Source organism: Miscanthus floridulus, chromosome 11 (assembly GCF_019320115.1).
Source record: "Miscanthus floridulus cultivar M001 chromosome 11, ASM1932011v1, whole genome shotgun sequence".
NCBI lineage: Eukaryota > Viridiplantae > Streptophyta > Magnoliopsida > Poales > Poaceae > Miscanthus > Miscanthus floridulus.
In genome coordinates, this window is record NC_089590.1 from 23,869,327 (window position 1) to 23,890,729 (window position 21,403).

The following is a 21,403-nucleotide window of genomic DNA, read 5'->3' on the forward strand; positions in this document are numbered from 1 at the left end:
AGCGCATCCCCGCGCGGCCAAAATGAGGTGACGACCCAACGAAGCAACCGGGCGCCGAAAAGGATTGCGGAAGTGCGAAACCCAACAGCAAGGAGAAGGTGAGGGAAAAAGAAAAGAAAAGAAGAGAATCGAAAAGGCAAAAGGCGAGCCCCCTCGACCCGCGATCCCCGCACACCGGCCGCCGGCGATCGCCGCCGCCGCGGATGCGATGCGCTCCCCCTCCGGCGGCGGCAGCGTGGTGGCCCGCGCACGTTCGTGACGGGTCTTCCGCCACGCGCCCCGGTTCCTGTGGCTCCGAGTCCGGGCTCGCTCCCCGCGCCCGCGCCATCGCCGCGGGGCGGAGCGGATTCACCAACATGTGGCTTTTCTGGCGCACTAGGAACCGCTTCTCCCTTGAGGAGCTCCGGTGAGTCACGTACCCCTTGCGCAGCCCTCCCTGGCTCGACGGCCGACGTGGTCGAATTAGGTCACAGGATGGAGCCGCCCGTAGATCCGCGCGGTTGCTCGCCCGGATTTTTTTTCCCTCAAAGAACATGCACGAGAGCTGCTATCATTGCATTAAGCCCCGCCAACTAGAAGAGGATTACAGAAGCTCCACTTAATTTATTAAACATGACCCAAAGCAGATGCAGCAAAAGTCGCCTAGCGACTATGAAACCCCAGAGATAAGATTAAGTGTATTTCACTAGTAATTTTTCATTCAATACAAATGGAAAGAGGATCTTACTCTTACCGAAAGAAAGAAGTTGATAAGTGACCACAGGTCCATGCTATCACTCAAAACTCTTTTGCTTCATGAGTGTAGTAGTGGTAGGGAGTTAAAGTGTTGCAATAGCTACCAGCTTGATTTCTTCTATTCACAAATATTTATTCTGAAATGTGTCTCCTGTGTACAAAAACAAATTGAGGCCAAGGGATTATATAAAAACTAAACACATATGAAGTGTACATGATGTAACTGTGTACTTTTCATCTGCAATAATCTTTACCTGTGGGCATAAAAAATCTGGCTTTATTATGCCCATTTTATTGTTAATCAGCAACAGCAGTCTGTACATAGCACATAAACTCAAATATTTCTGCTAGCTAATACCCTTTTATGAGCTTATTAGGACAAAAAATTAATCTTGGTTTTGTATATTCTTCTTATCTTTTGGTTTGTGCATTTGATTGCGTATTTTGTCAGTGTTGAAATTGTTTGTTGAAGAAGACAATCCACTGCCAAAAATATCAAAATAGATCCTATGTTGCTATGGTCAATTTCAATTTTTCAGAAACTAAGATCCCATTACCTTTCTACTCTACCCTCCTCAATGTGATTGATGTAAAAAAGTTCTTGCAATTTGATTCTGTATTCATGTTATGTGCTAGAATTTCAAATTCTTCATCATGATCATAATTGTTTCATATTTTGTGATAAGTCAGATCTTTTTGTTCAGGTATCTAACAGACCAGCTACAAAAGGTTCATGTTGTCAATGAAGCTAACAAGGCAGGTTTAGCTGGCCATCCTAATATTTTTGAAATTCATTTAGACTTCACAGTTGTTCCATTGATACTGATGTTTGTCATATAGGATTTCGTGATTGAAGCATTGAGATCAATTGCGGAACTTATGATATATGGTGACCAGCATGATCCTTCGTTTTTTGAGTAAGTGTTGAACAATCAAGTGTTGCAGGAAATTTGCTCTGGTTCTATTTATTTATTGTTTTCTCTTTCAGATATTTTATGGAGAAACAGATCATGGGTGAATTCGCTCGTGTCCTAAGGATCTCTAAGCTGTCAAGAGTGTCACTCCAACTGCTACAGACAATGGGTATCATGATCCAAAATCTGAGAAATGAACATTCAATTTGTATGTTCTCCTACTTTGCAGCATCCACTCAGTTTTGCAATGCGGATAGTTGAAAGGCCTAATATGCAAGTGTTTATGTTTTCTGCAGATTACATTTTTAGCAATGAGCACATCAACTTCTTGATTACATACCCATTTGACTTTCGAATTGATGAGATGTTATCGTACTACATATCTTTTCTGCGGTTCGTAATACCTTCCTATATAACTTTAGTTTTAGTACTGACCATTATATGTATCGGCTTACCTGGTACCATTTTGTGAAGGGCGATAAGTGGGAAGTTGAACAAGAATACAATTTCTTTGCTCGTGAAGACGAAAAATGTATATATCTGAACTTCTGGAAGACAGATACTCTAGCCTTGTTCCTTGCTTCTTTTGTTTGGACTGCTAAGTATATTCTATTCTGTTCCCTTTCATACTTCTTGGTTTGTTTTATGTGTACAATTAGTGTAGCACAACATTTTTTCTGTATCCAACCAACAATTGTGACTCCTCAGATGTAATGCAGCTTCACCGAGTGGACTGCCAAAAAAAAAAAAACTGTTGCCATGTTATTGAGGTCAGCAGCAGCATTTTATCACTTTAAGGACAAATATGCCCAAATAAGAACCATGGCACTACCGCGGTTAAGTTTGGGATACGACTGTGCTGTGGGCAATGTTTAGCGATCTGGTTCTTGCCCTGTTTTGCTAGGGGTGTTCCACCCATATTGTTGTTACCCAGTTTTGCTAGGGGTGTGCCACCCATATTGTTGTTACGTGTGCCACCCATATTGTGCTTACCCTGTTTTGCTAGGGGTGTGCCACCCATATTGAAATATAGGCATATTCTAAAGATAGTTATTTGCTTGTCTCACGCGGCTACTCTAATCGCATCATTCATTTGTTTGCCCACTAAAAGTTTGGACTAGTTGAGCTTTAGAGGTTTGTTGTGCATCGCAGATCCCTTGTTTACTAGCTTCCTCTCATCCCCTTTGTTCTATGCAGGATGAGGTCACTTCCTTTCCTCTTTATGTTGAGGCCTTAAAGTTTGCTTTTCACGAGGATAGCATGATTCGAGTTGCTATACGTACCTTGACACTCAATGTCTATCATGGTAAGTTGGTAAGCCCTTGGTGTCCATTATGAATGCTTGTGTCCTGTATCCACTTTTGCTTATTGGGCAATTCTTTGTTTTCAGTTGGAGATGAATCTGTTAACAGATTCGTTTCCCGTGTGCCTCTATCAGATTATTTTTCGGACATGGTTCAGCATTTTCAGAAGCAGTGCATTGACTTGGATAAGTTGGTTGCACGCTCCTCACAGTAACTTAGTGACATCACTAGAATGGGTTTTTTTGTGTTAAATTTATATTCCTTATGCTGGATTATTTATTTTATTACAGAAATGCGAATTCTTCTTTGCCAATGTCTTCTGTTGAAGATGCAATTGTGCAAATTGAAGACACACTGTATTATTTCAGTGATGTTATGTCTTCTGGTATTCCTGATCTTGAAAGGTTCATCACTGAAAATATCTTGCAAGTTCTGGTGTTTCGGTTCTTACTCCCATCATTGCAGAGGCAGAGCACAGTAAGTGCTGAGAAACATTTTACATATTATCTCATCTACTTCTGCGTTGGCTTCTTATTTCTTATATTTTATTATAATTTTTTTCTTTAGGATTTGGACTTAAGTGTCACTACATCCATGTATCTACTTTGTTGTATACTACACATTTTTAAGAATAAGGATATGGCAAGTACTGTAGCTGCTGCCCTTTTTCATCAACCTGATGGCCCTCATGATAGGAAGCAAGGGACGCCTAATGGGTATACATCTGAGCATGATAATTCCAAATTTGAGAATCATTGCACTACTGCCTCTGCTGTCGAGCAATCAAATGAGGATGAGCCACATTCTTTGTCTTCTGTTAGTTGGAAACGCTTGCCCAACAATTCACCGCCAAGTGATTGCTGCCAAGGCAACACACCAAGGTATGTTACTGTAGCTGAAAAGGTGCTTCCATTATGCAAGTTTGTCCTATTCATACTTTATTTGTTCAAAATGATAGAGGATAAATGCCATATGTAAGATAACAAAATGCATGCTTTTATAGGAATGGGCATTCGGTTTGTTCGGTTTTGTTTCGAGTGCTGCAGTTACATTTTCGAGTGCTGCAATATTCTAATGGCATGCTTTATGCCTTACTAACAATGCTGCAAAGTGAAAATGTCTACTTAAGCCCTATTTCAAAGAGCTCCAGCTCTCACCTTTACGTAAGATCTGGAGTTTGTATGCTAAAAGCCTAACATAAAGTGGTTTAGATCTCTAAAATGTAAAGAAAGTGAACCACCTAAAGATTTTGTTGTACCCCCAGTTCGAGCTCCATGAGTTATTGGAGATATGAATTCCCAGTTTCAAGAACTCGTGGAGCTGGAGCTCTGTCAAACTGGGCTTTATGATCTATGGGCACACACAGCTGTGCCTCAGCTCCCTAGGCATGCTCAGCAGTTTTCCATGTTGGTCCCTAAACTTTGAAATCAAACTTATTTTGGCAGGCCCCTTAATTTGAACATTGTGCCGTGTAAATCAGGACATTTCTCATGATTATGTGCTTTGATGATTTGGTAGTAGAGTAAAGATTGGTGTCTTAGGTAAATGTGTACAAGTGGTTATGGCATAATGGTGTCATGTTAAGCTCATGTTTGTTGGAAGTAACTATAATAAGAGCTATAAAGAACTCATCTATCCCTTACTGTGCAGTTGTCTTTTACATATTTATTTGTTTTTTATATGTAAATTGTGTCCTTGAAGGGCAGGCCTGGTGCAAGCGGTAGAGTCTTACTGCCTGTGACCGGAAGGTCCCGGGTTCGAGTCGCGGTCTCCTCGCATTGCACAGGCGAGGGTAAGGCTTGCCACTAACACCCTTCTCCAGACCCCGCACAGAGCGTGAGCTCTCTGCACTGAGTACGCCCTTTATGTAAATTGTGTCCTTGAACCCACTTGTAGTTGTAAGTTTTGGGACCTATGTTTCATTAGATCTGGTTTGTTGGGCATTTGTGTGACAGACAAGGGATTGTGCTCCCTGGTCCCTGAAACGTTTTGGTTGCTGTCCCCAACCTGAATTTCAAATGACTAATTTGCACTTTGATATCCTATCAAAACCTGATAGAGTTCTGAATTCATGAAACTGTTTTCGAGAAAAATGGCAAATCCACTAGTTTAAATATTTATAGATATGTTGTCTGTCTAAATTTAGTAAGTTGACTAGAGAAATTCCAGAATGTCCCCTCTTTTGAGCAGAAGCAGCAGTACCGTTGTTGATAATATAATAGATAACAATATCTACCTTTCTCTGTGGGCTTACATTTTTTTTAAAAATGGTTTAAATCTGCACCGGTTGAGATGGTTTGGACATGTGCAACGGAGACCTCCAGATGCACCGGTGCGTAGTGGAATCCTAAGTCAGGATAGTAACGTGAAGAGAGGCCGAGGAAGACCGAAGTTGACTTGGGTAGAGGCAATAAAAGGAGACTTGAAAGGATGGAATATACCGAAAGACTTAGCCTTAGATAGGAGTGCTTGGAAGACAGCTATTCACGTGCCTGAACCTTGATTACTTCTGTTGGGTTTCAACTCTAGCCTACCCCAACTTGTTTGGGACTTAAAGGCTTTGTTGTTGGTTGTTGGTTGTTGGTTGGTTTAAATCTGCATACTATTAATATTCTTTTTCCTTAATGGGACAATCTTGAATTTATTAATTTAAATGCTACAAAATTGCAAGATTCTGTGTTCAGACTTCAGAGTTCAACAAACGACCACTTAAACGATGGCATCAACTACTATTACACAACTAGAATAAAGCTGAAACCAGACTGAGAGCACCCAGGGCTCCAGATCTGGCTAGTACAAGAACTACGAACTTTGCACAAAGCAATACAACTACATCAAAGCAAGCTCCATTCCTAAAAAGTAGCAATGACTCTAAAGAATTCCTCCAATGATACATCTAAATAGTATGTTCCTCATCACAACTAGCATACTATTTTGATATTGGAGTATTGCTTTCCGCAGTTCACATATCAGATTATTGTATACATGCGTGTTGACTCCTGCAATTTCAGGGAACACTTGCTGTCCTATATCACAGAAGGAGATGATTCACAAGCTTTGGGTTCATTGTGCTTATTCGCTACATTATTGCAGACGAAAGGTGTGCTTGACATTTTCTCATATGCTTATGCTTTTCACTGTGTCTTTCCCAGAAAATATTTGTAAGTAATTATTGGCTTTATAGAACTTGATGAATCAATGCTGGATGCACTTGGAATCCTCCCTCAAAGAAAGCAGCATAAGAAACTTCTATTAGTAAGTATACTGTCACCTTCCCACTTGGAGAGAAAAAACAGTTCTTTTACTTGTTTGCTTACTCTAGTGTGGTCAGTTGTAGAATGCACCCATGTTTTCCTCAACATTAGTCGACTATGTTGTTAGCATCCTAAAATTCTGACACCTTGTTTGTAGATGTCTATGTGAATGGTTATTGTGCTATATTTTTCTTATTTTTTTAGTAGCTACAGTTTGTTCTATACCATGTGCAGGGTTTCTCTTCCCATTAAAAATCACGTAAGGCAGCTAGTATAATGTTTTATGGGTAGTCATGATTGGCGTTAAATGTGTTTAAGTATAAAGTGGATTGCCCACCCCTTCCCAAAGGCTTTAAGCGTTTGGGTTCGTTTGGTTGGTGCATGAAACCTTACATGGTATCAAAGCCAGAGGTCTCGAGTTCGAGTCCCGGCAGAGGCGTCATTTAAGTCCTCCGCTCCATTATTTCCACGTTTGCACCTTGTCTGTGGCTGCACGTGAGTGGGAGTGTTGAAGTATAAAGTGGATTGCCCACCTCTTCCCAAAGGCTTAAGCTTTGGGTTCATCTGGTTGGTGCATGAAACCTTACAAAATGAACAAGATTTGGCAGATTTATTGGCCCTTCATTGTTTTGCAGTCCGCTGTTCCTTTGTTCTAGTTGTCTTAGTATTACCTCCTTTGTATTTGAAAACTTGATCATGGTACTACATTTTACTTTGATTTTCTGACACCTGTCTTCTCTACCTGCAGCAAGCTTTAGTAGGTGAAGACCTTGCTGAAAGACAATTATTTTCGTCAAGCAGCGGTCTAACTGATGACAGCATTTGTAGTGATTTTGATATTTATGTAAGGAAGCTTCAGGTACACTGCTGCTCTTTATCCCTACAATTTTTTTTCTCGAATACGCATATTATTTCATTAAATTAGATGAAATAAATTGTACAGGTCTTTACACACACATTATAATAAGCGTCTACTTTAAAATGTAAAGAACAATCTGGCTGGAAAAACATGCTAAGGAAAATAAGTATAGCCTATTCCCAATAATAGAATCCGGAGCTCCTTAGCTCTTGCCATGCACCACAAAGTTTCTTCCTTGATCACCCTCACGACATTGTTTTCTTCTGAAACAGCATCACTGAAACAGCGTTGTTGTGATGTTTCCAAAGCTCCCAGGCAACAAGGATAATTAGTGAATTTAAACCCTTGTCTTTGTTGTTTATCCACTTGAGAGACTGACTCAACAAAACTAGAAAAACTCCCAGCAGCATTAAAAGGAGAAATCCTCTCAAGTCCAGCCTGTTGGAGAACATTCAACCAAATTTGCTGAGACAACACAACATATAAGGATGTGCTGCATGGTCTCAACAGCTTGATTACAAAGAGGACAGCAAGGAGGATGAGGGAGACCTCTTTTCGCCAACCTATTGGCTGTCTCACATCGTTTAAGAACAGCCAACCATATGAAATATCCACAACATAGAGGAGCCCACGATTTCCAAATTCTTTTCTATGGTGCAATCCTGATGTTGCCCACAAAGAAGGCCTTATAAGCAGATTTGCATGTGTATACGCCCAAACTAGACAGCTTCCAAATATATTGATCCTTCACATCATGTTGCAAGACCACATCCTCGACCAAATCCCAAATCAGTAGATATTCCTCAATGGCTTGTCTTGTACTGCCAAAGCTCTTTTTATATGAATCACCCAGCGACTATTATCGTAATACAATTTATTTAATACTTGCACCAGTTTCATGCGTCTTCAAACTCCTGTTTTATACATCAACATGGTCTACAGCAGCATAATGCACATACTATGTTATGGGTGTTGGGCCCAGGATGGCCCAGCCTGGGCTGGTGTGAACAGTACCCATGGTACTGTAGCGCGGCCTATAGCACCCTTGTTAAGGAAGGAATAAGGATTAGGAAAGAGATTAGGTTAGATCAATTAGAGGGATTTGATCAGTTAGAGACAGGATTAGATTTGGGTCAATTAGTGATAGGATTGGATATGATTTGTTGGCTCCGTTCGGCTTGCTGAAACTTGGCTGAAACTGGCTGAAAAACACTGTTCTGGCTGAATTGTTGTGAGAGAAAAATACTGTTCCGGCTGAATAAACAAGCCGAACAAGCCGGTTTCTGGGTAAGCCGAACGGGGCCGTTATTATTTGATTGGGCCTTCCTTAGGTGGCCAGGAGTGCTCTCTATATAAAGGGAGGTGATGTACCAAGGAAAGGAATGAAGAAAGAACAAACAATCCAATTCCCCTAAATACTCTAGTCTCTCTAGTCTCCCTCCAAGCCGGCTTTTCCCAGCTATCTTCCTGGCAATGGTTCTACCTATCCCCAAATGAACCTTCATAACATACTAGTGGGAGAATTTTGAAAAGGTGCTTGCTTCCTAAGACATCAGAAAGAGAAAGGGGGTATCTGGGTATCGAATGTTTCTGATTGGCTGTCTGGTAACACACGCTATTCATATAAGAAAAAAGGAATTTGACCGCAAATCCCCTCTTATGTCTCACAAATTGGCATATCATGCCATATACTTGAATTTCTAGAAAGAGAACAGAATAAGTGCTTTGAGTTACCTACCAACTATTGCAGTCCTGGCTCTATGGTAAAACGTATCAAGTGCTCGAAGCCATTTAGCCATTGGATGAAAAACAAATTAATGTGATTGTGGAAGTGGGATTCAGCATCTTCTTGTACATTTGCACCTCAGCCCCTTAGCAATGCATAGAGCGCAATGTCTATCACTCATCCATTACATTCTGTTCTTAGATTCTGATCATATTGGAGCAGAAGATACATTCTGAGTCCACATTTGTTTGAAGAAACTTAAAAATAAGAAGATAAATGGACTTTTGTTATATATAGACTTTGTATGGTGGTAGACTACCACAACTTTATTCAATTTCTCTTTGTTTTTGGAAATTCATATTTATTTTCTGAATAATAGGGATGAAGTGAATCTGATGTGAACTGTGTGGTTGCACCACTCATCCATATTTTGTAAGCGAATATGAATATTCAAAATAGATTGAGTGGCATATAAGTACAAATATCTACTCAATTCTGTACATTAATGGTGGGGTATTAGTGATATTTCAACCTCATACCATCACAGCTCATGGTTGTAATTTATTCATTCAACCTAAACAAAGATGTATCACATTAATTCTGAAGTTCTGTTCAACTATCTGTAGTTTCTGGAACTGCATTAATCTTTTTTTATTATAAATATGTGCACTGCTGTGATAAACTTTTGCTTGATGCAACTGTATGTGGAACATGTGAGTTAGTTGAGTAAATTTAAGAGAACTACACATGGTCTGAATTAAAAACCACAGCTTCTGGAATACATCATAAACTATTTTGTCTGACGTGCGGGACTGAATGCTAATTGATGTCCAAGCTAACGGTGTAGGTTTGTGAAATTTAGATCAAGTATGGTTATCCAAAATTTACTCTAATTCGATTTCATATATGAAATACTGATAGCAGTTTTATTTAGTTTCTCACACTTGCTATCTTATTTTTTTTTATCGTTCTTTAGATTCTTAGTTTGTCAGGACATCCTTAATATACTATTTTCCTCTCTACAGGATAAATATGGGCTACAGTGTCACCATCCACGGCAAATGACTTCCAAAGCTCACAGATATCAGGTTTATTTGTTGATCCTCACACAAATTACCTGTTTGGTTCCTTTATCTGTGGAGTATTGGAGTGTGTTTTCTTGAAATAATTATGGCATCCTTCATTTGTGTACTTTGAATCAGAAAATAACATTGCTTTTGTATCAATGCAGAAATAATCTTTATTGCTTTGCTTTCATTGAGAGCATGTGCATATACCAAACACCTCTAGGCACCTTAATAAAGTGTATCCTAAGGTGTTGGATGTGATGTTTCTCCAAATTACTTCAACTTTTCGTCTAGGCTAATGTTACAGTTCATCCATTGAGATTTTGTGTTACCACTGTGGGCATCTCTATGTTGGGCATCCCAGTAACTGATATAACTTGTATTTTAATTCTTTTATTAGGATTATCTTGTAAGTTAGTAACCTAGAAAGGTTATTTTAAGTAATTGTTTGCAGCATTAGAATTTTTATCCAGACCTATCTGTGTCACAGATGCTGATCTCCTGGACTTAGTTAATGATATTGTATCTGCTCGCTAGTTTTAGTTATAGTTCTTCGTTAATGTTTGGAGGGTGATTGTGACACATGCTATCAACTTTAAACTTACATTAAAATATTGACCTTTTGCTTTATGAGCCTTTTTTCTGAACACGTGATGCTTTATGATGTCGTGGGATGCTTACGTGTTTCTTTGCCATTTATACACCTTGATTGTTTGTAGGTGCTCGATGCTTTAGTCGACCTTTTCTGCAGATCAAAGGTTTCTGCAGATGTTCGTTTGGTTGGTGGCTGGCTTTTCCGGCAACTGCTGCCTCATGGAGAGGAAGAATTCACTGCTTTTCATCTAAGGCGACTAAAGGTACATTCATACTGCCTTATCATTCCTGTAATACTTATGCTGGGGTTTAGAGATATAATAGTAGTCTGCTTCCTTGATTTCTTTCCCAGCAAAATACAAGGGGAGAACTACGATTCTTTTCCTGTTTATTATTATCAAATTTCGCTGTGAGAACACTTTTCTTGGAATCAGTTCATATTGGTGCCTCAACAAAATACAGTAGATTTTTAACTTTCTGTGGTCTCTATGTTATTGGTGTTGTAGTGACAATTCTTGCTTGTTTGCATTGAAGCAACATTGCCTCATCTCACTTATGTTTTTAAGCAGTTTTCTTTGAATGCCATGAAATGTGTCTGGAACCTGTCAGATAAAACTATATTAGAGATGGGTTTCCACATTGATATTTTCTCTTCGGTTTCTTGCAACCCAGCTTTCTATCTTTCACTAGATGTTGCTTTTTCTGTTCAAAATTGCATATAAAGAAAACACTGTACTCCCTCTGTTAGTCGCTTAATTCTCACTCTTGGTAGTAGGAGAATTCTTACTCTCATCGAGAGAGGATGACACTAGGAGTTGGGGCAATTTTCTTGTCTATTTCTCACACAAGCTCACACAAATGCCATGCCAACCCAAGAGATTGGGGTTACATATTTATAGGCTGCTAGCCAGCCAAGCATATGCCAAGATGCTAGTCTAAAATGCTAGTCTAAGATGCTAATATGCTGTCCTAGCTAAGATGCTGTCCTCTAGTCTAAGATGCTGTCCTCTAGTCTAAGATGCTGTCCTAAAAACAGAAAAACAGCCACAAGGACCATGACCATGTGAGCATCATAGCCCCACAAAGACCAGCCACACATGAGACTTATCCATCATTCTCCCCCTAAGTCTTGTGCGTCGTCTTGTGGGAGAGTTGAACCATCCCGGTCCTGGAGCAGAGCTCAAGGAACTTGATCCTTCCAAGGGGCTTGGTGAGCAGGTCCGCAAGCTGGTCCTTAGTGTTGATGTAGCTCGCCTTGATGCTCCCTTCCTCCAAACAGCCTCGGATGAAGTGGTACCTCACCCGGATGTGCTTGCTGCGTTCGTGGAACACGGGGTTCTTTGCCAGGGCCAGAGCGGACTTGCTGTCCACCCTGAGCTCCACCGCCCTAGTGTCTCTGCCGAGGAGATCACCAAGCAGTCGAGCGAGCCAGAGCGCCTGAGTCGAAGCGGTGGAGGCCGCTATGTACTCGGCCTCGCAGCTGGACAGGGCCACCACCTGCTGCTTGACTGACTGCCAGCTAACGAGGCACTTGCCGAGGAAGAAGAGGATCCCGCTCGTGCTCTTGCTGGTGTCGATGTCGCCGGCGTGGTCGCTGTCGCTGTACCCGACGAAGTGTGCCGCCCCAGGGCACCTCGGGTAGTAGAGGCCGTGGTCAAGAGTCCCCGCAACATAGCGGATGATCCTCTTCACAGCCTGCTGGTGCTCCGTCGTCGGTCGCTGCATGAACCGACTAACGTAGCCGACGGAGAATGCCAAGTCCGGCCGTGTGTGGGCGAGGTAGCGAAGGCTCCCCACAAGACGCCGGTACTGCGTAGCGTCCACCTCCTCCGTTGTGCTGTCGCGGCTCAGCTTCAGCCTCTCCTCCATCGGAGTGAGAGCTGGGTTGCAGTCGGTGAGCCCAGCTAGCTCAACGACGCGCTTGGCGTAGGCGGTCTGTCGAAGCGTGATCCCAGAGTCATCCTGGTGTACCTCGATTCCCAGGTAGAAGGAGAGAGGCCCCAGGTCACTCATCTGAAAGGTGGCCTTCATCTCTTCCTTGAATGCCGCCACCTCCGCATCCTTGGTGCCGGTGATCACCAAGTCGTCGACGTAGACACCCACCAACAGGGCATTACCTCCATTGCCCCGTCGGTAGATGGCCGCCTCGTGCGGGCTTTGCTCGAAGCCCATCCCCTTTAGCGTGGAATCCAGCTTGGCATTCCACGCCCTCGGTGCCTGCCGCAAGCCATAGAGGGCCTTGCGCAGGCGGAGCACCTTGCCCTCCTTGCCGGGGATCGCAAATCCCGGCGGCTGGTGCACGTAGACCTCCTCCTTCAAGTCGCCGTTAAGGAACGCCGACTTGACGTCCATGTGATGAACACGCCAGCCCTCCTGGGCAGCTAGCGCAAGGAGGAGTCGCACGGACTCCATCCGTGCCACAGGAGCAAAGGCGTCGTCGAAGTCGACCCCCTCCTGCTGCACGAAACCTCGTGCCACCAAGCGAGCCTTGTGCTTGACGATGGCACCGGCTTCATCCCTCTTCAGCTTGTACACCCACTTAAGGGTGATCGCGCGATGACCACGAGGAAGGTCAGCAAGCTCCCAGGTGCGGTTCTTCTCAACCGCATCCATCTCCAACTGCATCGCGGCGCGCCATGCCGCGTGTCTCTCGGCCTCTGCGAACGACCGAGGCTCGCCGTCGTCACACGCAAGGTGCAACTGCGCCTCCAGGTCCTCCAGGTCATGAGGCACCAGTCCCGGCACCAACTGGTCGCCGAGAAGGTTCTCCATCGTACGGTACCGCAACGGCTCGCCGTCGTGGTACGCATCGATGCGCTCCTCGTCGTGAGAGAGTGGAGTAGCGAGCTCAACCGGGCTATGCTCGACACGAGCTGGTGTTGGAGTAGACGTGCCCGGAGAGGTGCCTGTCGGTGCTGGAGTGCGTGGCGTTGCCGGCTGTGGTGAAGCCGGCGAAGAACTCATCGTAGCCGAGGTCCTGGCTGGAGAGCGTGGAGCTGTCGGAGTAGCAGGCGCCGGGGTCGGTGGAGGCTCGGGGACTGGGGTAGACGCGCTCGCCGAAGAAGAGCTGCCTACTCCCCCAGCTCCCTCGAAGTGGACGTACTCGACAGTGAAGTCGTCGTAAGTCGGAGCCGAGCCATCGTCCACCGCCTTGTCCCACGCCCATCCTCGCCCTTCGTCGAACACAACGTCGCGCGCCGTGCGCACACGCTGTGTCTTCGGGTCGAGGATGCGGTAGGCCTTCGAGCCCTCCGCGTAGCCGATGAACACTCCCGGAGTGCTCCTGTCGTCGAGCTTGCTGATGTGGCCAAGCTCCTTGGCGAACGCGAGGCAGCCGAAGACCCGCAAGTGGGAGACCGCCGGCTTGCGCCCATGCCAAGCCTCGTACGGCGTCCTGCCGTCGAGCGCCTTGGTAGGCGAGCGGTTGAGGATGTAGACGGCCGTCACCACCGCCTCTCCCCAGAAGACAGCCGGCATCCCCCTCTGCTTGAGGAGGGCCCGAGCCATCCCCACAACCGTCTGGTTGCGCCGCTCGACGACGCCGTTCTGCTGCGGGCTGTACGGCGCGGAGTAGTGGCGCTGAATGCCCTCGTCAGCGCAGTACGACGCGAATTCAGCCGCCGTGAATTCGCCGCCGTTGTCGGTGCGCAGCACGCGCAGCTTGCGGCCGCACTCCGCCTCCGCAGAAGCCTGCGCGCGTCTGATGGCGTCCGCAGCCTCTCCCTTGCTGCCGAGGACCATCACCCACATGTAGCGGGAGAGGTCGTCGACGAGCAGCAGGAAGTAGCGTCGTCCTCCCGGTGTGGCCGGTGTCACCGGGCCACACAAGTCCCCGTGCACGAGCTCGAGCCTCTCCTTGGCTCGAAAGCTCGCCTGCTGGGGAAAGGGGAGTCGCCTCTGCTTCGTCAACACGCAGACGTCGCAGAGCTGCTCCACATGGTCGAGGCACGGCAGGCCTCGCACCATCTCCGTGGCACTGAGCCGCTTCAGGGCCTCAAAGTGAAGGTGCCCGAAACGCTCGTGCCACTGCCACGCCTCGTCGTCCCGACGAGCAGCGAGACAGAGGGGTTGTGCCACCTGCACGTTAAGGACGTAGAGTCGATTTGCGCTTCTGGATACCTTGGCAAGAAGGCGACGACGACGATCCCAAATCCTCATGACTCCGTCCTCAACCACCACGCGCGAACCGTTCTCATCCAGCTGTCCCAAGCTGATGATGGAGTTCCTCAACGCGGGGATGTAGTAGACTCCGGTGAGCAGCCTGTGCTCACCAGACACGGCGGTGAAGATGATGGAGCCGACGCCCTTGATCTCCACGCCGGAGGCATCCCCAAACTTGACGGAGCCTCGGACGCTAGAGTCAAGCTCGGTGAAGAACTCCCGTCGACCGGTCATGTGATGGGTGGCGCCGGTATCGAGGCAACACCCGTCAGTCTTGTCGTTGCCGGAGCTGTCGCCGAGGAGGGCGTGTGCTTTTGGCTCGTCAAGGTGGAGGAGAGCCGCTGCGGTCGGTGCCGCTGGAGGTAGCTCGATGCTGGCATGTGCCATGAACAGAGCCGGCTCCTCCTCCTCCGCCTGTGCGACGTGGGCCTGGCCGCGTCGTGGCTGTCGACAGTCCTTGGCCCAATGGCCAAGCTGGCCGCAGTTGCGGCAGGCGTCGTCTCGTGCCGGCTTGTGCCTGCCGGCGGCGCCGCCCTGGGCGCCTCCGCGGGCATCACCCTCGGCACGTCCTCGCGCCCCGGCCTGGGCGTCTCTGCGCGCCTTGCGTGGCTTGCCACGCTTGCGGCCGCCTGTCGCGGAAGAAGGCTCCCCCTTCCTCCGGTCACCCTGGCTGGCAAGCCACTGCTCTCGAGTGAGAAGGAGCTTCCCGCCAGTGGTGATGGGCCCTGAGAGGGACTGTGGCTCATCACTATCGACGACCTTGAGGCGACCTATCGCCTCCTCGATCGACATCGTGGAGAGATCCAGCAACGACTCGATCGAGCGAGCCATCTGCTTGTACTTCTCGGGGACGCAGCGGAAGAGCTTTTCGACAGCTCTCTCCTCGCCGTAGGTGTCGTCGCCGAACTGCACCATCTTCTGCAACAGAGTGTTGAGACGGAGAGCAAAGTCATCAACGTCCTCACCTGGCTTGAAAGCCAGGTTCTCCCACTCCCTGCGAAGTGCCTGCAGTGTGGACTTGCGGGCGCGGTCGCTGCCGATGCGTGCCGCAGCGATGGCGTCCCAAGCCTCCTTGGCAGTCCGCTTGCTGGTAAGCGAGAACTGCATCTCGGGCGGGACTGCAGCGATGAGAGCATCCAGCGCCCGTCGATCTAGGTCGTAGTCGACGTCGCCGTACCGGACTGCCTCCCACATGTGCCGCACCTGGAGCTTTACCCTCATCACCGCAGCCCACTCGACGTAGTTGGTCTTGGTGAGGGTAGGCCACCCACTGCCGGGACCGACGTCCCTGACAACAGCCTGGAGCCCGTGGTAACCACGGTACCGATCCGGGGAGAGAGAGCCACGCTGCCTGTGAAGGCCGCGCTCTCCATCGACCCGTCGGTACCGATCCGGGGAGAGAGAGCCACGCTGCCTGTGAAGGCCGCGCTCTCCATCGACCCGTCCGCCACCGTTGCCGTGCGCGCCTCCTCCAGGAGCGCCGCCGCCGTGCGCGCCTCCTCCAGGAGCGCCACCGGCGCGTCCGCGCCTGTCTGGGCTGCCGCCGCGCTCGTGGGCGTGCGCGGCTGCCCCAGGAGCGCCACCGCCGTGCGCGCCTCCTCCAGGAGCGCCGCCAGCGCGTCCGCGCCTGTCTGGGCTGCCGCCACGCTCGTGGACGTGCGCGGCTGTCCATTGCGCCGCCCGCGCTCGCGCTGCCTCCCTCTCTAGCAGCTCGAGGTCCGCGTCGGCGGTGTCGTCAGCGGAAATGGAGCTGCCGATGCTGCCGCGCAGAGCCTCGACCTCCGCCGCCGCCGCACGCGCTGCATTCGCCGCCGCCGCTGCTTCCGCCTCCGCTCTGGCTGCTGCCAGCTCCGCCGCTGCTAGCCTCGACGCCCTTGCCGCCGCCGCAGCGGTCTCTGCCGCCGCTCGCTCGCGTTCCTCTGCCGCGGCAAGTTCGGCCTCCTGCCGACGCCGCGTGCTCGAGGCGACCGAGCGCTGAGACTGCCCTGCGGACATGACGCGCTACCGGGGGGCTGCTGCGTGGGGAGAGGGCTGCTTCAGACGAGCTGGGAGAGGAGTGAACAGGAGCGGCCGGAGGAGCTGCTGCTGCCAACAGCTGGGGCTGTTGTGGGGCTGGGAGAGAAGATGAGCAAGAGATGCTCAGGCTACAGGATAATACGGCTCTGATACCACTTGTTAGTCGCTGAATTCTCACTCTTGGTAGTAGGAGAATTCTTACTCTCATCGAGAGAGGATGACACTAGGAGTTGGGGCAATTTTCTTGTCTATTTCTCACACAAGCTCACACAAATGCCATGCCAACCCAAGAGATTGGGGTTACATATTTATAGGCTGCTAGCCAGCCAAGCATATGCCAAGATGCTAGTCTAAAATGCTAGTCTAAGATGCTAATATGCTGTCCTAGCTAAGATGCTGTCCTCTAGTCTAAGATGCTGTCCTCTAGTCTAAGATGCTGTCCTAAAAACAGAAAAACAGCCACAAGGACCATGACCATGTGAGCATCATAGCCCCACAAAGACCAGCCACACATGAGACTTATCCATCACCCTCCGTTCCAAATTGTAAGTCGTTTTGTCTTTTTTAGGTACATAGCTTTTATTATGCATCTAGATATATGCTATGTTTGGATATGTAGTAAAAACAATGTATCTAAAAACGCCAAAACGACTTACAATTTGGAAAGGAGTAGATGTGAAGTAAGCACTATATTTAAATTCCTAACTGGGCTTTAGGGCACTCCCAATGCAGAAACCAGCATGGTTTGTATCTCTATTAAATTACCTTGCCAGGTAGACATTTTGCTGATGTGGCAAGTAATTTATTGAGGAGAGATTAAAAATCGAAGAAACAGTTTCTAAACAAAAAACTGTGCCTTCACGCAAATCGATGGTAGAAGAAACTACACGCATTGCATTGGGGAGGGCTGCTAGTTTCTTCTTGTTGGACATGGAGAGCGGATTGGATGGAGGTAAGAAAGGGCCCCATACAAAAAATTCTGCATTGTGAGTTGTGGTTTCCATGGGTAGTTTCTTAGGCTATGGAAAATATCCAGTAGTTTCTGCATTGAGAGTGCCCTTACCCAAACGGCCAAACGTATAGAAGTCTTACAGAGAAGTGAAATGCCTTTCTTAAATGTTTATCCTATTGAATCAGCCTTACCAGAGATGTAGACATATTAGTGTTCTTTGCCTCCTGCTGATTATTAAGTGCTATCTGTAGGATTCACACAAGGATTGTAGCTCAAAGCTTTCTGAGGAATCTGGAGGATGCTGGTGTGACATGCTTCTTCCTATTGTTAAAGAGGCTTGGAGGAACTGCAAGAAAGGTAAATTTCAATCTTGATATGAATGTTATCTGTTTTTATGTGTTTTGTACGTAACATTCCCACCTAATATTTGTGTTTTTCTTTGGAGTTAGCAATTGAGGCATCTTCGCCACCAAAAGGATCCAAATCTATTATTGTACCCATGGATTTGTGTTCATTTGGAGGTCAGTATTAGAGCATAAACATGCTTCTGTATATTGATTGATTGATAACAGCAGAGGTTACAAGGATTTATAGGAGAAGCTAAGGTAGTAATTAAGAAAGGGGGAGAATCCCAGACAACACGCCAGGGAAGAATCCCAGGCAACAGCATGCAGGCAATAAACACAGTATTAAACATGCTAACAGTTAGGACTAATTGATATATTATCCTCGGCCCAAATTATGTCTTACAAATACACAGTGATAAGTTTCCATAAACTTGTGATGTACTGAGTCATATGCACTGTATTTCAGGTGATTCTTCTGTTGCCATCGCAGAGGGAGTCTATGAGATGGTTAAGGTATGGATGGATCTTTATTAGTTGATATCCCACATATTGCTTTTTCCCCTAAAATGTATACCATTCCAAATCACAAGCTTGTTCTGTCCTCCCATTGGATAAGGAGCTCGTAATAATAATCATGAATGGAATGAATGTTATCTTACCTTTCCAAGCGGTGCTTAATGCTTATATGGTCAAACTACACCTTACTGAGATTATTAATTGTTAGCACATCTCACAAGAAAGTGCTTACCAGCGTTAGCCTTCATATGCAGATGCATTATCCAATGTCAAAGAAGAAACAAGTTATGTTCATATTCATGCATTGTTTCTAAAGATGCTTTACTCAGATCTGCTTCTGAATTTTGCCTTCTAAATGCATGAAGTTTGTAGTCATTTTTGTATTTTGTGACCATTGAGCAAGTGACACAATATCCCTTATTTGATTACAAAATACGCAATTCAATTGAATGGTTAAGATGTACAACCAAATTTCTTAATAGAAAATGCCATAACTTTTCCCTGGTGGTTATGCTGGACTCTAGGAAATTTGGGCACAAAATACGATAAATCAATTGGATGTGCTTACACTCAGGAAAACTGAAGGAAAAAGTACACTTTACTCTTCTGAAGTGAATAGGATTTTATAGGGATAGTGAATAAATGAGATTTTAATTTAAGAGCTGGAATGAACAAAGGAGCATGACTGCAGGAATTTATCGACACATGTTTTGAATACCTATTTCTTTTGGAATGTCATTACTGATTCCTCAACTGTCAAATGGTCATAATGACTTTAATTTTTTATTTCTATTAAGCAAATCTTGGGATTGGAACACAATACCAAACGCTAAATATTTTCATACATGCAGCATTGCATTCTTGCTAGTTGTAGAATTACGAAAGACGATGAAGACTGCCAAGAGGAAAGCCCACCCAAATACTTAGGATACCCTCCATGCATCTCCAAGGACATAGAAACATTTTGCTGGTGCAAGCAACCAATGGGGGAAGAAGAGATCTATACTAGCAGAATGGAGGAATACTCACACAGCTACATTGAACCGCTGATGTCGACTCATGACGCAAAGAGAGGCTGTAGAAGGCAGACTTTCAGCAGCTACAAGCTGCAACTGCTTACTGTGCTGAACAATGCTATAAATTGCAACAGCTTAACATGCTGAACACTTGAGTTGAACATTTGGGAAGCTTACAGAAGAGGATCGGGTTGCTTGGCCAGTTGCCATATACTAGGGGTTGATTCAGGACTATGGATTCAACTGTGCTTCAGTGTTTTCTTCTTTGGATAATTCGATCAACCCTATATTACCTCAATGCAAGTGCATAACTATGCATGTCTGATATATTTTACATCTTGATTGAAATTGGAAAATTTAGGTTCATGCCATTGCTTCAATTGGCGTTTATCTCTGCCTTTTGAATTATTATAGGCTCATGCCTCTAGCCCCAAAACCTTTCAGGGTCATGCCACGTAAGAGCAAGTGCTATCTGGTGATTCATTTGACCATTCCAAATGACCCTCCCTTTTCTTTCCGCCCCATTGCTTTTCTTCTTCCTCTGGCAGGAGTGCACAACACAATACTGCCCAAAATCTAGCTCCATGCAGCCAGACTTGGTTCCATGTGGCTATCACATAGCAGTGCCCAGAGCGCTGCTGTGCTCCCTCTTTGTCCTCTATCTAGAAAAAACTCGACCTGTGGGGGGTAAGACAGCCCTTGGGCGTTGCATAGGAAGACCTTGTCACGCAGGTCGAGAGAAGCCCCGAACCCCTTAGCCACCCATGTTGGAAGACCTTGTCACGCAGGTTAAGATTATGTATACCTGAACCACCAAATTCCAAAGGCATCAGAACCCTTTGCCAGGACACAAGACAATTGCCCCCCATTGGCTTGTTCTTGACCTTTTCCAAAGAAAACCTTGACGTTTCTTGTCAATTGCTTTAATTACCCACTTCGGGAGGTCAAGGGCGGTCATAAGATAAACAGGAGTAGCAGTCAGCAACGTTCGGACCATTATCAGACGCCCAGCTTGGTTCATCAAGGATGCCTTCCATCCTGGGAGGTGATGTGTGTAAGACATAATCTGCTGCTGCTCTCCCTCTCTTTTCCTGCGTAGCAGGAGTTGGCAAAGGTCAGCTCTTGCTGTCCTGTTTCCTGTTCAAGTATGGCAATAGGCCATCACTTGTACCTGGGTGTACCTTAGGTAGATATGGCTTAGCTCAGCCATCTTTAGTTGTTGGGGCTGATATCAGCCATGTCCTAGAGGACATTGTAGTAGGTGTACTAGTGCACCTTGTATGGTACTAAGTAGTTGTATATACTCTACATCGAAGCAATGGAATATTCAGTTCAGCTGAGCCACATTTCAGAGCAGCAGTGCTGTTGTTTGTGCGTGTGTGTGTGCTGTGCTCCTCCCCTTCTTCCACCTCTAGCCGACTGAGTTTGTGAGTGTGTTGGTGAGTTAGCTGCTCACCTGTGCAGCGAGATCGAGGGCCAACAAGTGGTAGCGGAGCCGAGGCTGTCATTGCGGTTGATCACCGGAAATGACCGGTGAGGATGTCTCATCGGTGTAGGGTGGTGGAGGTTCCATTGCGCTAGGAGGTCATCGTGCAGAGGATCGTGCGGAAGGTTAGTGGTGGCCGCTCCTCACCCGCACAAACTACGACAGGTGGGTGGTGCATGTGAAGGTCAAGCACAGGGCATGGAAGCTCTGGAAGGCCGTCGATGAGGGCACCGAGGATGAAGAGGAGGACTGCTTGGCGATGGATGCGATCCTCTGCACCGTGCCTCACGAGTACGTGGAATCGCTGCTTGGGACGCCCTCAAGGCCATGCGCATCGGGTCTGATCGCGCGAAGATGGCGAAGACACAATAGCTTCGGCGGGAGTACGATGTGTTGGCGTTCCGCGACGGCGAGGCAGTGGAGGATTTCTCGCTCTGTCTGCAGTCGCTCATCAGC

The 21,403-nt window shown here is 46.6% G+C and overlaps 1 protein-coding gene across 6 annotated transcripts in view; it reads left to right on the plus strand.

The window, feature by feature from the left end:
* LOC136494637 (protein TRANSPARENT TESTA 9-like) overlaps positions 1–21,403 on the plus strand; it is a 38,826-nt gene continuing 17,423 nt past the window's right edge. For 2 of the 6 annotated variants that reach the window (XR_010768644.1, XM_066490807.1), the window contains exons 1-18: positions 9–406; positions 1,440–1,491; positions 1,576–1,652; positions 1,724–1,857; positions 1,946–2,042; positions 2,124–2,181; positions 2,847–2,955; positions 3,040–3,163; positions 3,244–3,430; positions 3,521–3,834; positions 5,965–6,053; positions 6,138–6,208; positions 6,956–7,066; positions 9,818–9,880; positions 10,579–10,716; positions 17,834–17,939; positions 18,032–18,103; positions 18,396–18,442. Coding sequence is in view for 5 of the 6 variants with exons in the window: in XM_066490807.1 (XP_066346904.1) it covers positions 204–406; positions 1,440–1,491; positions 1,576–1,652; positions 1,724–1,857; positions 1,946–2,042; positions 2,124–2,181; positions 2,847–2,955; positions 3,040–3,163; positions 3,244–3,430; positions 3,521–3,834; positions 5,965–6,053; positions 6,138–6,208; positions 6,956–7,066; positions 9,818–9,880; positions 10,579–10,716; positions 17,834–17,939; positions 18,032–18,103; positions 18,396–18,442 (2,052 nt within the window). In the remaining variant the exon portion in view is untranslated. Of the gene's footprint in view, positions 407–1,439; positions 1,492–1,575; positions 1,653–1,723; positions 1,858–1,945; positions 2,043–2,123; positions 2,182–2,846; positions 2,956–3,039; positions 3,164–3,243; positions 3,431–3,520; positions 3,835–5,964; positions 6,054–6,137; positions 6,209–6,955; positions 7,067–9,817; positions 9,881–10,578; positions 10,717–17,833; positions 17,940–18,031; positions 18,104–18,395; positions 18,443–21,403 lie in introns of all 6 variants that reach the window. The other 4 variants (XM_066490810.1, XM_066490811.1, XM_066490808.1 and 1 more) reach the window with 4 other exon arrangements.